We start from the raw sequence: 14305 nt of genomic DNA, 5'->3' as shown, positions 1-14305 counted from the left end.
GGGCTCCTGGTTGGCTGGTGGGAGTCCCCAACCCCGCCAGCTGAAGACTTCATCCAGCGGTGGTCTGCGGTGGCGTCGTCGCATTGCCTGCCCTGCTCTCTCTTCACTTAAAGGAGCGTGCCGGACGTGAGTGGAAGAGAGAGCAGGGCAGGCAATGCGGCGGCGCCGGAGACCAGTGCTGGACGAAGTCTTCAGCTGGCGGGGGTTGGGGACCCCCGCCAGCCAAGATGTACAGTGGCAGTAGTGGGTGGCAGAGGGGGGGGGGCGGTGACCTAAATGTGGCCCCCCCAGCTTGAGCTCTGGCTCCCTCCCACCTCGAGGTCTGGCTACGCCCCTGAATTGCAGAGGAGAGCTGTTTAGTTATTTGAGGAAGATACTGTGAGGATGTTATAAGGTGTGAGATATGAGCAGGGCTTTTTTTGAGGGGGTACTTGGGGGTACTGATTACCGGCAGCTTTTCCATTGTCTGCTAGAATTGACCTATGGTCTCCAAGTTTTAATGAAAGAGCTCAGGCCCTACACACCAATTCTGCCTTGTCATAGATTCTATGACTGGTTGCTGGGGGCCTGGCTATTGTGGGGTGGGTCCTCAGCGATCACCCCACCCCTGAAAGGTGGCCTGGCATTTCAGTACCGGCACCTTTTTCGCTAGAAAAAATGCACTGGATGTGAGTCTCAGAATAGACAGTAATGATTTCTTCTGAGGGGATTCCTTAGAAACCACAGGGTATTCATCATTCTACTCTTTCTCTTGTTGTTGACCCCTCCTCGTTCCCGTGACCCTTATTAGTGGTTATGGACTGGAAGCTTTGCGTAGCACTTGCTCTGACGTGTTAACAGTCTGTGCAAGAACAAGCCATGGGATGCGGCACGTCAGTGAGATCTAGGAGTCCAGCAAAGAAGTCTGAGAGAGGTGAGTGGTGTCGTTATCTCATTAAGTGACCCTTTAAAGTTATGGATGAGTGAGAACACAAGGCCAGCATCTCCTCCACTCACAGCCCCTGACCAAAAAGCGCACTGTAGCACGATTTCCATTCACAGAAACTCAATGGAAATCACTTATCATTATAGGAATAATCTAGAGGCAGTTGAAGGACGGCCTTTTGAGAGAGGTTTTATTGATAAGCCCCTAGGACCAACCGGAGACTTTTCTTGCCCTGACTTTGTTAGAAATTGCAAAAGTCCTGAGTAGGGCTGGTGTGATCCAGAGTTAATTAAGTCTTTGCCTAGTGTAATCCTGGGTTTGCCGCCTGGGCAGGCGCCTAGTGCATGTCCTGGGTCGTGAAAACAAGGTGCATAAACAGATTTATTGGTTGTTGGGACCAGAGCCAGGACAGGAATAATCCAGGAGGCCAGGTCAGTCTGGCATATAAGGGAATTTTCTTTCCTTATTTAGTAATTGGGCGGCAGGGGCGTAGCCAGACCTGTCATTTTGCATGGGCCTTCCAAAATCTTCCCCTCTCCTTTTTCCTGCATCTCTCTCCCTCGCCTCTGCCTCCTGGATCTGGCATTTACCCCTCCCCTGCTGGCAGCCTGTTCCTTTGCTCTTGCAAAAGTTGTCTCAGGGTGCCACAACCCCAGTGAGCTGGCTCTGTGCGTAACAGTAGGCAGAGCCAAATTCAGTACAGATGTGTCCTATAAACAGAGAATGGGAGGAAACCTGACAGCTCTGTTAGTCACTCCCCTTCACCAGGATTAGAAATCAAAATCCATGAACTCTTTGAAGTGCTGGGTCACTTTTATGCCTTTTATCTCATATTCCTTTATGTCCACATCAGACCGCAAGTTCCGTGAAATGCAACTTCAGAACCTAAATATATATCTGTAGCCGAGAGGAGAGAAGGGTGAAATATGACCAAGCCAACAGAGACACGTAAATATCCCAGAGTTATAAATAGTACACCAGAAGCAAACAAAGGATTCCCACTTCAGGCACAGGCAGCTCCTTGTGACTCTGGGCAAGTCACTTAACCCTCCATTGCCCCATGTAAGTCGCATTGAGCCTGCCATGAGTGGGAAAGTTCAGGGTACAAATGTAACAAAAATAAAATAGATACTATTGGAGATTCTACATGGAATGTTGCTACTATTGGAGATTCTACATGGAATGTTGCTATTCCACTAGCAACATTCCATGTAGAAGGCTGCACAGGCTTCTGTTTCTGTGAGTCAGACTCACAGAAGCAGAAGCCTGCGCGGCCACATTGGTGATCTGCAAGGGCCGACTTCTAGTGGAATAGCAACATTCCATGTAGAATCTCAAATAGTAGCAACAGTGGAGGAGTGGCCTAGTGGTTAGGGTGGTGGACTTTGGTCCTGAGGAGCTGAGTTCGATTCCCACTTCAGGCACAGGCAGCTCCTTGTGACTCTGGGCAAGTCACTTAACCCTCCATTGCCCCATGTAAGCCGCATTGAGCCTGCCATGAATGGGAAAGCGCAGGGTACAAATGTAACAAAAATAAAATAGATACTATTGGAGATTCTACATGGAATGTTGCTATTCCACTAGCAACATTCCATGTAGAAGGCTGCGCAGGCTTCTGTTTCTGTGAGTCTGACAGGACGTCAGACTCACAGAAGCAGAAGCCTGCGCGGCCACATGGTTACGGTGATGGACTTTGGTCCTGAGGAACTGAGTTTGATTCCCAGCACAGGCAGCTCCTTGTGACTCTGGGCAAGTCACTTAACCCTCCATTGCCCCATGTAAGCCGCATTGAGCCTGCGATGAGTGGGAAAGCGCAGGGTACAAATGTAAAAAAAAAAAAAAAAATTGTAGAACAAGGAGTCATGACATGAGACTCTATGGTAAAGACTTAATTTTAATTTCATTTGAGGCTTATATTCTGCCCTTCAGATCATCAGGTTCGCTTAGGTTTAATATGAGAACGATTGTTCTGCAGTTGGTAGATGTAGGAACAGCCTCGCAATGGAAGGGGTGAAGATAAGAAACCAGAACAGAATTTGGAACGGTCTGGGCTAAGCGCAGAAGATCCTTAGTGGGGAAGGAGTGAAGGGGAAGGCAGAGAGCAGCTGGGGTCGTTGTGCTGCCGCAGGAACTGGGCCTGGGTAGACAAGACGGGTCTTCCGATCCTTTGCCATCTCTGTGATTATGTTCCTGACCACCAGTGTCTCCCACTGGCAATGGCCAATGATGCTAAAGTTGCAGTAAGAAGAAGGCTAGGCTCAAAACACAGCATAACCAATGATCGTACTGGACAATACACAATCGTCACTCCCTCCGACCCTCATGGTACCTGACACACAACTAGCTCATCCGACCACAACATAACCTTGTATTAGTTATCAACCGACTGGCGAACGCCTTTACGGTATTATGTAAGCCACATTGAGCCTGCAAATAGGTGGGAAGATGTGGGGTACAAATGTAACGAATAAAATAAAATAAATATTTGGTAAATCGCGATTCGAAAGTGCCAAACCCCTTCGAGAACAACTGCACTGGCTTCCAATCAAAGAACGTATTCCCTTCAAAACCTGCACCCTGGTCCACAAAATACTTTACGGTCAAGTCCCAGAATACAAGACAGACCTCATAGACCTACCAATCAGAAACATAGCCAGATCATCCCGAACATAACTAAACCTCCACTACCCAAACTGCTAAGGACTTAAATATAAAGCTACCTATGCATCCAGCTTCTCCTATATAAGTGCACAACTATGGAACGCATTGCCAAAAGCTGTGAAAACAATCTACGACCACCTGAATTTCAGGAAATCACTAAAAACCAACCTGTTCAAAAAGGCTTACCCCACCGATCCAACATAAACACCTATACTCTGGAACACAGCAAAACCAAAACTCGTAATGGACGCGATCATAACCTTTCCTCTCCTCGATCCCCTTTGTACCTGAAACACATGTACCTTTAGCCGACCACAATATCACCTTGTATTTGTTTCTCTACCGGACTTGGCGACCGCCAGTACGGTACTATGTAAGCCACATTGAGCCTGCAAATTGGTGGGAAAATGTGGGATACAAATGTAACAAATAAATAGATAAAGGGGATGAAGAAAGGGCTGCTAAACCCCGAGATGCTGAGGGGAAACGATCCCTTCTTTCAGTCAGCATTCCTCGTTCTCACTCACTGCTACGTAGGACCCCTTTTCAATTTCCTTCGCTTTGTGCATTGAGCTGAATTGCAAGTACCTGTATTCAATTATTATCTATGGCAACTACTTCCCCAAAGAGTTCCTGTAAGTAAGCCAGGGGATGCCTCATTTTCTAAACATTTTATTTTCCACTTGTTGATTGGAGTGACAGCTGATCCCTTATATACACCGCTCGTTTGTTAAAGACATCAGTAGAGATGTGAACCCTGTTCCAAAAAGGCTAGTGTCAGTTTTTACTACAGCATGTGGTTATTTCTAACTTTTACTATGATCTGACAGCTTCTTTCTATTCCACACAGTTCATCATTCACAAATATCTGGGAACTATTCTCCTATATAATATTGTCTCTGATCCTTGATTGCAGTGACAGGCCTGGGCCAGGGGTTGTGCACCAAGACTCTGTCCAGAACCCTGCAATGATGGTCACTGAATCTGGCCACTAGGTGTCACCTACCTCTCGCTGAGGGCTTTAAATGTTGCCTCCTGGAGACCCAAACTGCAGAAGACATAAGCAGAGAATCATCAAACTTAGGTCTCTCACATGGTTGCACAGCCACCGAACCTCTGGCTAGTTTAGCTATTTTTATGTTCATTGGATATATTGGACATGTTCATTGGTAAAATATCTATTGCACACAGGTGACACCTGGTGGTCAGATTCAGGAAACACATGCACATAATTCCTCAGGGAGCTGCAATCTGGCTCCTGGTCAAGGAGTGTCACTAGGGTGGCTGGGCTAGATGAGAAGCAGGGAAGGGTTAAAATATGGAAATCCTTGGAGATACGCATGCGAGTTTCTGGTGACACAGAGGCGTATTTTCGAAGCACTTAGACTTACAAAGTTACGTGGTAACTTATGGAACTTTGTAGTTCTAAGTGCTTTAAAAATGAGCCCCATAGTTTCTGCAGTGACTGGTTCTGATTGATCTGTGAGGCCTAAAACATAAGCCTGTGATCATTAAGACATTCACAACCATACAAGTCTGTTATTAACAACACAAAATAAGTAAAATCATTCCTTTTTATGCTGTAGCAATAAAATTCTGTTGCATTACATTCTCATAAGAAAAATGTGTTTGATTGTCTCCTAATTTTATTATTTTCATTCTGAAACCTACATAGAGAAGTATTTGGGAAGTAAACAAATACTGTAAGTGATTTCTGATTTGACAAAACAATGTCATACTTTGATACCGCAACAGTGGATGGACATACAGGCAGTGTGAGGGAGTAGGTGGTAGGAGGCAGGTTTTCATTAGAAACACTCCCTCACTGGTGCAGCTTAGTCATCTTACAACAGGTGGCGCTAGTCTACTGGGCTGAGTCAGAGGGGCTTCTCAGACCAGGTTGGAGTCAAAAACTCTTTGACAGAACAGGACAGGGAGACCCCGATACAGTGGTCTTCAGGAAAGAGAGAGAGAGAGAGGCCCTGAGGCAAGAGGTCGTCAGAGAAGAGAGCCTGGGGGAAGAGGTCTTCATTTTAAGGGAGCCTAGGATCAGGAAAGTGGGGTCCGCCCCGGGTGCACGCCGCTGGGGGGGTGCCACGGCTCGCGCCTGCTCCGAGTTCGCTAAACTTCGTCGCTTGTTCGCTGCAGCTCCCTCTGCCCCGGAACAGGTTACTTCCTGTTCCAGGGCAGATGGAGCTGCAGCGAAGCGAAGTTTAGCGGGGGGGGGGGGGGGGGGGGGGGGGGGGGGGGGCGCTGCACCCGGGGGGGGGGCGCATCGGCGCTCCGCCCCGGGTGCCATCCAGGCCAGGAACGCCACTGGGTGTATCTCAAGTTTAAGGTTTCAAAGCTGGCGTGGGAAGACTGGCAGGTAGGAAACACCTTGAATTACAGTCAGAAAGTAGTTGCTTTTGATGTATGTCCAGAGGAACCCGGGAAGGTATGAAGTGTTGAGCTAGGCTGGAAGCCAACCCTAAAGAGAGCGTGCTGACAGTGAGATGTGAAGAACCAGAGAGGAATAGAGACTGTATTTGTGTTGGACATAAGCCTGTTCATTAACTAAAGGCACATGTTGAGTCAACCAATAAAGTATTTTCCTTTTTGCTTGCAACGTGTATGACTGAGTTTGTGCCCAATCCAAGCCACACCCTCGATCACACTACCATAGTAGAAAAAAAGAACTTTCTGGCACTTTATGCCATAAGTTTGCCAGTAGCTTTTCTTTCTCGTGTGGTATTCACAAAAGAAGACCATTGAAGAGGTTTTGGCATACAGGGCAGGATATCCACCCAGGACGGTGGTCACTCTTGGTTGGCCTTGGTCATGAAGGTGTGGTGCCATGAGCCATTGTTTGGATCTTTGGCCATGTGCAGAAGTAATAACGCTCTTCTACTGTCTCCCTGTCTCTGATAGCGATTCGGGCAGCTGTCCTCATTCAGCGGTGGTATCGCTGCTCTGTGGCCCGTCTGGAGATGAGGCGACGGTGCATGCTAAGTATCTTCCAGTCAATTGAGTACGCAGAAGAGCAGGCACAGCTACAGGTATGTATTCTCAGCTGTTGGACCTCCCTGGCAGAGCAGAGAACCAGGGCTCTTCTTCTCGTTCTTTCTGGCAATGTAGTGTAAGCAAGTGCCTCTAGGTGCAGCCAAGGATAGAACAATCTCCTTCAGCCACAGGCTCCTGGTACAGTCAAGAAAACAAATGTCCACCAGCAACTTCAATTTTAAGGCTTTTATTCCATGCAGGTTTCTAGTAGACCTGATACACGGTTCCAACAGCAGCATTCACCTTTAATCTTAAGCAAAGGTAAGCCATCTGAAAGGGTGTGGCAATAGTCCCCTTTAAGCAGTAGGCTACCAGCACCTACCAGAATTCAATACAGGCCCACAGTCAGCTTCAGTCTGGGCTCTTTATCCAGTGCACAATAAACAATAGTTCAATTCCCAAGACAAACAGTTCAATCAGTTCATCATCCCAGTTCAATCACAAAGCAGCCTTTCCTTTCAGGAGGTTTCAATACTTTAGGGAATTCCTCACACCCAAGGGATTTCAGCCTGCTTCAGTACTTGCCTGCAACTGCTTCTCTCCTCCTGAACTGAACTCTCCTGGGACTCCTTCCCACCTGCCTAATCAATCCCTGGCTTCTGCTCTCACAACCAATCATTCTCCTTCCATTAGCTTCCACCACACCCATACGAGCTGAGTTAAGCATTAGACTAATGAGGAGCTCCTGCACCCAGGATTTCCTATCTCTCTTTCCCCCTAGTGGCAGCCACTCTACACATCCTGCCAGCTTACACCCATGTCTTCCTCTATTGCAGCTAGGAGTCCAGTCCGGGTTCTTCATCTCACCCCCCTGGCTCCTTGCCTGCAATGCCTTCTGGGACTTGTATTTCAGACTGAAACTGCCTTAACCCAACTACCCTGGATGTGACTCTATCACAGTAGAAATAATGGTCAATGAAAACTCTGTTGGTGATGTCTTTGTATTGGACTAAATTAGTACATTTGTGTCTATCATTTGAGCAGACAGTGAGGCAGGTTATGGCAAGAGGCTGCTTTTAGTTTTATGTGGATAGTTATTTGTGCTCTATTTTTTGGGAGAAGCTAAATAAGGGGTCCTTTTAGTAAAGCTGTAGCAAACAAATGGTCTAAGATTGCCCTTACGTGGGTCTTTCCTAGGCGCTAAGGCCAAAGCCATAAAATGGCTCACTTTTTATTTTTTTGTGTTAATGGCCATGCACTAATGTGGAAGAACGTCTTTCATCCAAAAAATGAAAGATGTTCTACCATCGGTCCAGAGAATAGTTTGATACTTGAGTTGGATTCCACGGTATTCCTTCTAGCAGTGGTTCTTGCAGCAAATACATTTAGCGGTGTGGATTTGATTGTACAGTACCGTCGAGAGACTCCTGAGGCAGACCAGTCGGCCGAAACACGGTTGTGTCGAGTCTGTATTACTGTACAATAAACTTATAGACTCCGAAAGCATTGTCGAGATATTTCTTTGAGTCACCTTTGCTGTTTCCTGTGTGGCCATTAGCATGTGGCCATTTTTTTGAGACACCACTACGCTCAAACACAAGTCCAAAAACACCAAAGTAGAGACGTCAAACAGCCTTCCAAAACAAATCCAAGAGGAGACTCCAAAGTTAAACACAAACGTCAACCTTTATTCGAACATCAAGTTAAACCGGGACTCAACATGGAGCCGTGTTTTGGCATGAAACGCCTGCCTTAGTAATCAAAGCTTCTTGGTCGCTCCTCTGTAAAATTATTGCTGGTATTGCACTGAAAATGCTATCAGGTATTACAGCAAGAAGGAGCAATGTATAAATGCAAACAAGAAGAACAGATTAATGGGATGTTGATGCTGATATAGAACCAGTGCAATAATTGTACCAAAACACCCAACTGCACAAATGAAAAGCAAGGTAGGGCTTTCATGTACAAACCTCCGGACAGATTCAAAGTAGAGAATCACTGCAGCAGTCACAATGGTCAAAAGAACCTGTACACCTTCCATACCCATGCGGATGTGGATACTGGCGGAGGCCACATTAGTCCCTGTCCAGGCGCTGACACTGAATATCCATGTCTGACTGGAATCCTGCTGGCTGCTCGCACTTATGCGGGTCCCATAAATGTCTCTGGGAGCCGCATGTTAGTTTCTGTCTCCTTCTCCCCCCCCCCCCCCCACACTTATTCAGACGTCCCCTCCCAAACTCCCTGCCAATTCTGACCCCAAATCCTCCCCTGAGGATTGGCTCCTCCCTCCCTTTAGGGCCTACTACATCCCTGGTGCTCTAAAAACCAACGTGTTCAAAAAGGCATACCCTACTGATCCAACTTAAATGCCCGATCTCAGCTACACAACAAAACTAAAGAACGTAATGGATGTGATACAACTCTTCCGTTGTTCGATTCCCTAATGTGGCTGTGCCACATGAACTTTATCTTACCACAACATCACTTTGTATTTGTTCACACCGGAGTCCGCAAACGCCTCTCCGGTACTTTGTAAGCCACATTCAGCCTACAAATAGGTGGGAAAATGTGGGATACCAGTCTGAGGTCCTCTCCCTTTTCCATGATTGATTTACTATCTTATAATTTATACCAACTATCCACTGTTTTTTTGGCTGTAGTTTTCTAGGATACAAATGTAACAAATAAATAAAAATAAAATAATGGGGGTATCCGTGCAGGAGCTCTTGCTTCTAGTGGCTCCGTGTGTTAATATGGCTGCTGCAAGCATATATGGAAGGCTGACATCTGGCACTAATATCATTTTAAAATAAGGGGCCATGAGGGGCAGAAGCAAATGGGAATTGCTCCTGCCTGGGATATCCCCACTGGACCACCAGGGATGTAGGTAGGCTCTGAAGGGGAACCTGGTCCTGGGGGGGGGGGGGGGTCCATCTCAGGGGAGGGCCAATCATGGAAGGAGAGTTCTGGAGGAGGGGGGGTCAGAATCAGGGGGAGGAGATTGGGAGAGGGTCAGAATTGATGGTGGTGGGGGTTTGGGAGGGGTCAGAATTGGCAGGGAGTTTAAAAGGGGGTGTCTGAATTGTTGAGGGGAGTTATTACCATGAGGGGGGTCAGGAGGGAGGGCATGATATGGGGGGGGGGGGGGGGGGGGCTGACCAATATTCAATGCCGGCACATGCATAGCTAAGCGAACAAAGTCAGGACTGTTTTTTATCCCATCCTGTTTGGTCGCTTGGCTATGTGGGCACCAGCACAGAATATTGCTGGCACTCGCATAGCGGCCAGCTCCTCCCCAGCTCTGCCCTCAGAACGCTCCCCCTTTCCAGCCCAAACTGTAAATGGCCGGCTACTGCTGCTATTCAGTGGCACTGCCCGGTTACGTGCCATTGAATATGGTCAGATGACTCACAGAGTGTGATTTAAGTGGGCAGAAGCCTCTCCGCCCTGCTTAAATCACTTTGAATAATGGGCAGGTGGGATTTAAATCTATCCTGTATATTGAGATTGCAGGACAGCAAACGTCTGGGCCAGTTGCATGTGTTACAGCACGGATAACCACTCATAAAAAAAATGCATGTACACCCCTCATACTGGAAACCAGAACCAGTAAAATAAATCAAAACAAATAATAATAACATTCAAAGAATGAGTTTATACAGACTGAGCCACCACCTCAGCAAGAATAACAGCGGTCTAAGCGTAATGGTTAATAGATTATTTCAGCAGGAGTAACAGCAGTGTAAACGTAATGGTTAATATTTCAATAGGAGTAACTGGTGTCTAACTGTTATGGTTAATATATCAGCAGGAGTAACAGCTGGCTAAGTGTGATGGTTAATGTTTTGCTGTCTTGTCTCTTGCAGCTTGCCACCTTTTTCACTTTCATGCTGGATCAGTGCAGTCACCCGAGTTCGACTGGCAAAGGTAAGGGCAACAGTGAAAGTGCTTTCTGTATGGTGCAGACACATAGTTCGACTGGAATTATGGTTGCATGCTTTCTCAGAGCACTGGAGGCGGAGAGGGGCATTCCTGCATCATCCTTGGGAACAGTTGACCTGTGGTCTCGGCAACAGTTTTCAGAGTTAAAAGTCCTGCATGTACCGTCACTTTGAGAATTACCCCAGCGACAATATAACCACAGATATTTGCACCTGCTTTTTCCCCAAACACTTTTCCCGTGCAAAGTGACGTGTTTTGATTTGAAAATGCAATCTGCATGAACTTATATCACCCCTCCCCCGTCTGTAACTACGCCTCCTCCTGGTGTGGCTGTAACTACACATAGGGTGAATTTTCAGACAGCCCCTTTACCCAGGTAGACTGATATGTACAGCTAATGAAATTTGCCCTTCCTCATAGCATGTTGCACAATGAATTGTGAAAAGGAAACAACTGCTCAAACAGCATAACATACCCCACCGATCCACCGTAAATCCCCACACCCAGCAACACAGCATAACCAATGATCTTACTGGACAACATACAATCTACATTCCCTTCGACCCTTTAGACCACAATACAACCTGTATTTGTTATCAACTGAATTGGCGAATGCCATTACGGTACTATGTAAGCCACATTGAGCCTGCAAATAGGTGGGAAAATGTGGGGTACAAATGTAACAAATAAATAAATAAAAACCCAGAACATGAACAAAGTCTTTGTATAACACGGGAGCCTAATTCTGAGCTACTAAAATGTATTTAATTTGTATCTTTTCAATGGGACTGGGAACACAGGCCTAGGAGACTGAGGTATTCATCAAAGTAGCACTCCGGTTCAGCATCTTTTTAGAGCGGTTTTTGAAAAGGGGACATAGATCTAGCGACATATTTGAGGGTTTTACTGTAGGATTCCAGTAGATCCATAACTGTTTCTAGTTTTTGTAGGGGTAAATGCCTCCAGAGTAGAAAATTGCTAGAATGTGTGTGCAGGGCCATGCCTAGGGTCTCCGGCGCCCCCCTGCAGTTGGCCCCGCGCCTGCCCCCCCAAAAAACGATCGCTACACTACCCGCCCTTTTCTCCCCAGATCCTTTTCTTTTTGTTTAAATTTACCTCTGTCCGGCGGCAGCGTAGCGTTAGTGAGAAGGAGGTGGCGCTCTCCCGCCCCGACGTGTCAGTCTTCCCTTTCGCTCAGTTCCCGCCTTCTTCTGACGTCATTTCTGATGTCAGAAGAAGGCGGAACTGAGCGAAGGGAAGACTGACACGTCGGGGCGGGGGAGCGCCGCCTCCTTCTCACTAACGCTACGCTGCCGCCGGACAGAGGTAAATTTAAACAAAAAAAAAAAAAGGAAAAGGATCTGGGGAGAAGAGGGCGAGGTAAGCATGGTGCGGCGGGGTGCCCCCCAGAGGATGGCGCCCTCCTGCCATGCTTACCTCGCTTACCATGTTGGCACGGCCCTGTGTGTGTGGACTGGGTATCTGTATTAATTGGCGTTCGTAGTGTTTCTTTTAGATCTGCGATTTTCCTCTCAAAGAAGTCTGCTAAGTTTTCAGCGGACATCAACCGAGGGTAAGATGACAGGTCTGTAGATCCTGTATCCAGGAAATTCTCAACTCTTTGAATTGGTTGTCCAGGTTTGATAATATTCAATTTAATTTCAGTTGACGGAGCTTTTTCTTTAGTTGATCTAGGTGTGCGTTGGCTGCCTGTGTCCACTTTGAGTTGTCTTCTGGAGCTTTAGTCTTATTCTAGGTATGTTCTCATTTTCTACTACTACTACTATTTAGCATTTCTATAGCGCTACAAGGTGTACGCGGCGCTGCACAAACATAGAAGAAAGACAGTCCCTGCTCAAAGAGCTTACAATCTAATAGACAAAAAATAAAGCAAGCAAATCAAATCAATTAATGTGTACAGGAAGGAGGAGAGGAGGGTAGGTGGAGGCGAGTAGTTACAAGTGGTTACGAGTCAAAAGCAATGTTAAAGAGTTGGGCTTTCAGTCTAGATTTAAAGGTGGCCAAGGATGGGGCAAGACGTAGGGGCTCAGGAAGTCTATTCCAGGCGTAGGGTGCAGCGAGACAGAAGGCGCGAAGTCTGGAGTTGGCAGTAGTGGAGAAGGGAACAGATAAGAAGGATTTATCCATGGAGTGGAGTGCACGGGAAGGGGTGTAGGGAAGGACGAGTGTGGAGAGATACTGGGGAGCAGCAGAGTGAGTACATTTATAGATTAGTAGAAGAAGTTTGAACAGGATGCGAAAACGGATAGGGAGCCAGTGAAGCGACTTGAGGAGAGGGGTAGTATGAGTAAAGCGACCCTGGCGGAAGACGAGACGGGCAGCAGAGTTTTGAGCCGATTGGAGAGGGGAGAGGTGACTAAGTGGGAGGCCAGCAAGAAGTCCATTGCAGTAGTCTAAATGAGAGGTGACAAGGGTGTGGATGAGGGTTTTGGTAGAGTGCTCGGGAAGAAAGGGGCGGATTTTCTGATGCTCATCCTATGATCAAGTGGGTCATTGGTAACTCACATGCTAGATTTTTGTGTGGGAGCAATCTTACCTAGTGCAGTCCAAGGGGACGAAGCCCAGTATGGACTAGGTCCTCGATCTTTGGGAGGGGGGGTGGGGTGGGGAGATTGTTCCTAATTTAAAAGCCTCTGTCTTCCATTTCTCCACATTGATTTTACCTCTTGTTTTCTTCTTAACTTTTGTGAGATCCTTGTTTTGTGGTTCTCCTTGTTCAAGTATAAGTTGAAAGAAATAGTTGAGTGGTCAAACCAGAGGATCGGTGTTATCTCTTTGATGATGAAGTGATGTTGTTTTTGGGAAGCCTCTGAGGCAAAAATGAAGTCTGTCATGGGTTGGGAAACTAATTAGTTGTGTCGTTCCACTAGATCTGAGTAGGGAGATTAGGAGACTAGCTCAATCATCTTTGGGGTCCTCAAATGTGCAATCATGTCATAAGTACATAAGTACATTAGCACTGCCACGCTGGGAAAAGACCAAAGGTCCATCAAGCCCAGCACTCTGTCTCCAACAGTGGCCAATCCAGGCCCCAAGAACCTGGCAAAAACCCCAAATTTAATAACGATCAATGGACTTTTCCTTCAGGAATCTGTCTCCTAGTATTATCATATTGCAATCTTAGTTGTAAAATTAATTCTATCAAGATGTTGCCTTGTATCTGAGGATACAGCGGGGTAGGGGGAAATATAACAGTAAGAAAGTCAGGTTGATTGTAGACTCAGATTTTAATAGGATCCCTTCAGTTTCTGAAGGAGTCTTAATTCGTTCCTGTTCCCAGAGGCTTAATAGTTGCTGTGATTCCTCATTCCATCTGATTAGGGCAGGGACATGTCAGAATTGTAACCAGGGGACACGTAAATATTTATGAAGGGCCTTCTTTGTTAGCCTGTTTCATTTAGGAATAGTTCATTTAGTTTATATATTTGTATTAGGCCTAGTAATAAGAACCATTTCCCAGACACTGAGTGAGTGTTCTGTAGGACATAGTTCCCTGTGCAATTTTTTTTTATTAATGCCTGTGTTTGGGGTAGACTTAAGAGGGGAATTGGTGTTAATATCCAACTTGTCTGATTGCCTCGGCAACACAACAAAAGTAAAGCATGTGATGGTCATAACACAACTCTTCCGCTGACTGTTCCTCATGAACTTCTTATTACCACAATATCACTTTGTATTTGTTCACACCGGAGTCTGCAAACGCCCTTCGGTACTGTGTAAGCCACATAAGTGGGAAAATGTAGGGTACAAATGTGACAAATAAATAAATAA

The 14305-nt window shown here is 46.4% G+C and overlaps 1 protein-coding gene across 1 annotated transcript in view; it reads left to right on the top strand.

Annotated features, from left to right (window-relative positions):
• The first annotated feature begins 858 nt into the window (after positions 1–858).
• PPEF1 (protein phosphatase with EF-hand domain 1) overlaps positions 859–14305 on the top strand; it is an 82737-nt gene continuing 69290 nt past the window's right edge. The window contains exons 1-3 of the mRNA XM_030202531.1: positions 859–913; positions 6497–6624; positions 10438–10498. Of these exons, the coding sequence (XP_030058391.1) occupies positions 859–913; positions 6497–6624; positions 10438–10498 (244 nt within the window). The remainder of the gene's footprint in view (positions 914–6496; positions 6625–10437; positions 10499–14305) is intronic.

Source organism: Microcaecilia unicolor, chromosome 4 (genome assembly GCF_901765095.1).
Source record: "Microcaecilia unicolor chromosome 4, aMicUni1.1, whole genome shotgun sequence".
Taxonomy (NCBI): Eukaryota; Metazoa; Chordata; class Amphibia; order Gymnophiona; family Siphonopidae; genus Microcaecilia; species Microcaecilia unicolor.
The sequence above is the reverse complement of the archived record's forward strand: the minus strand, read 5'-3'. Positions and strand labels throughout refer to the sequence as shown.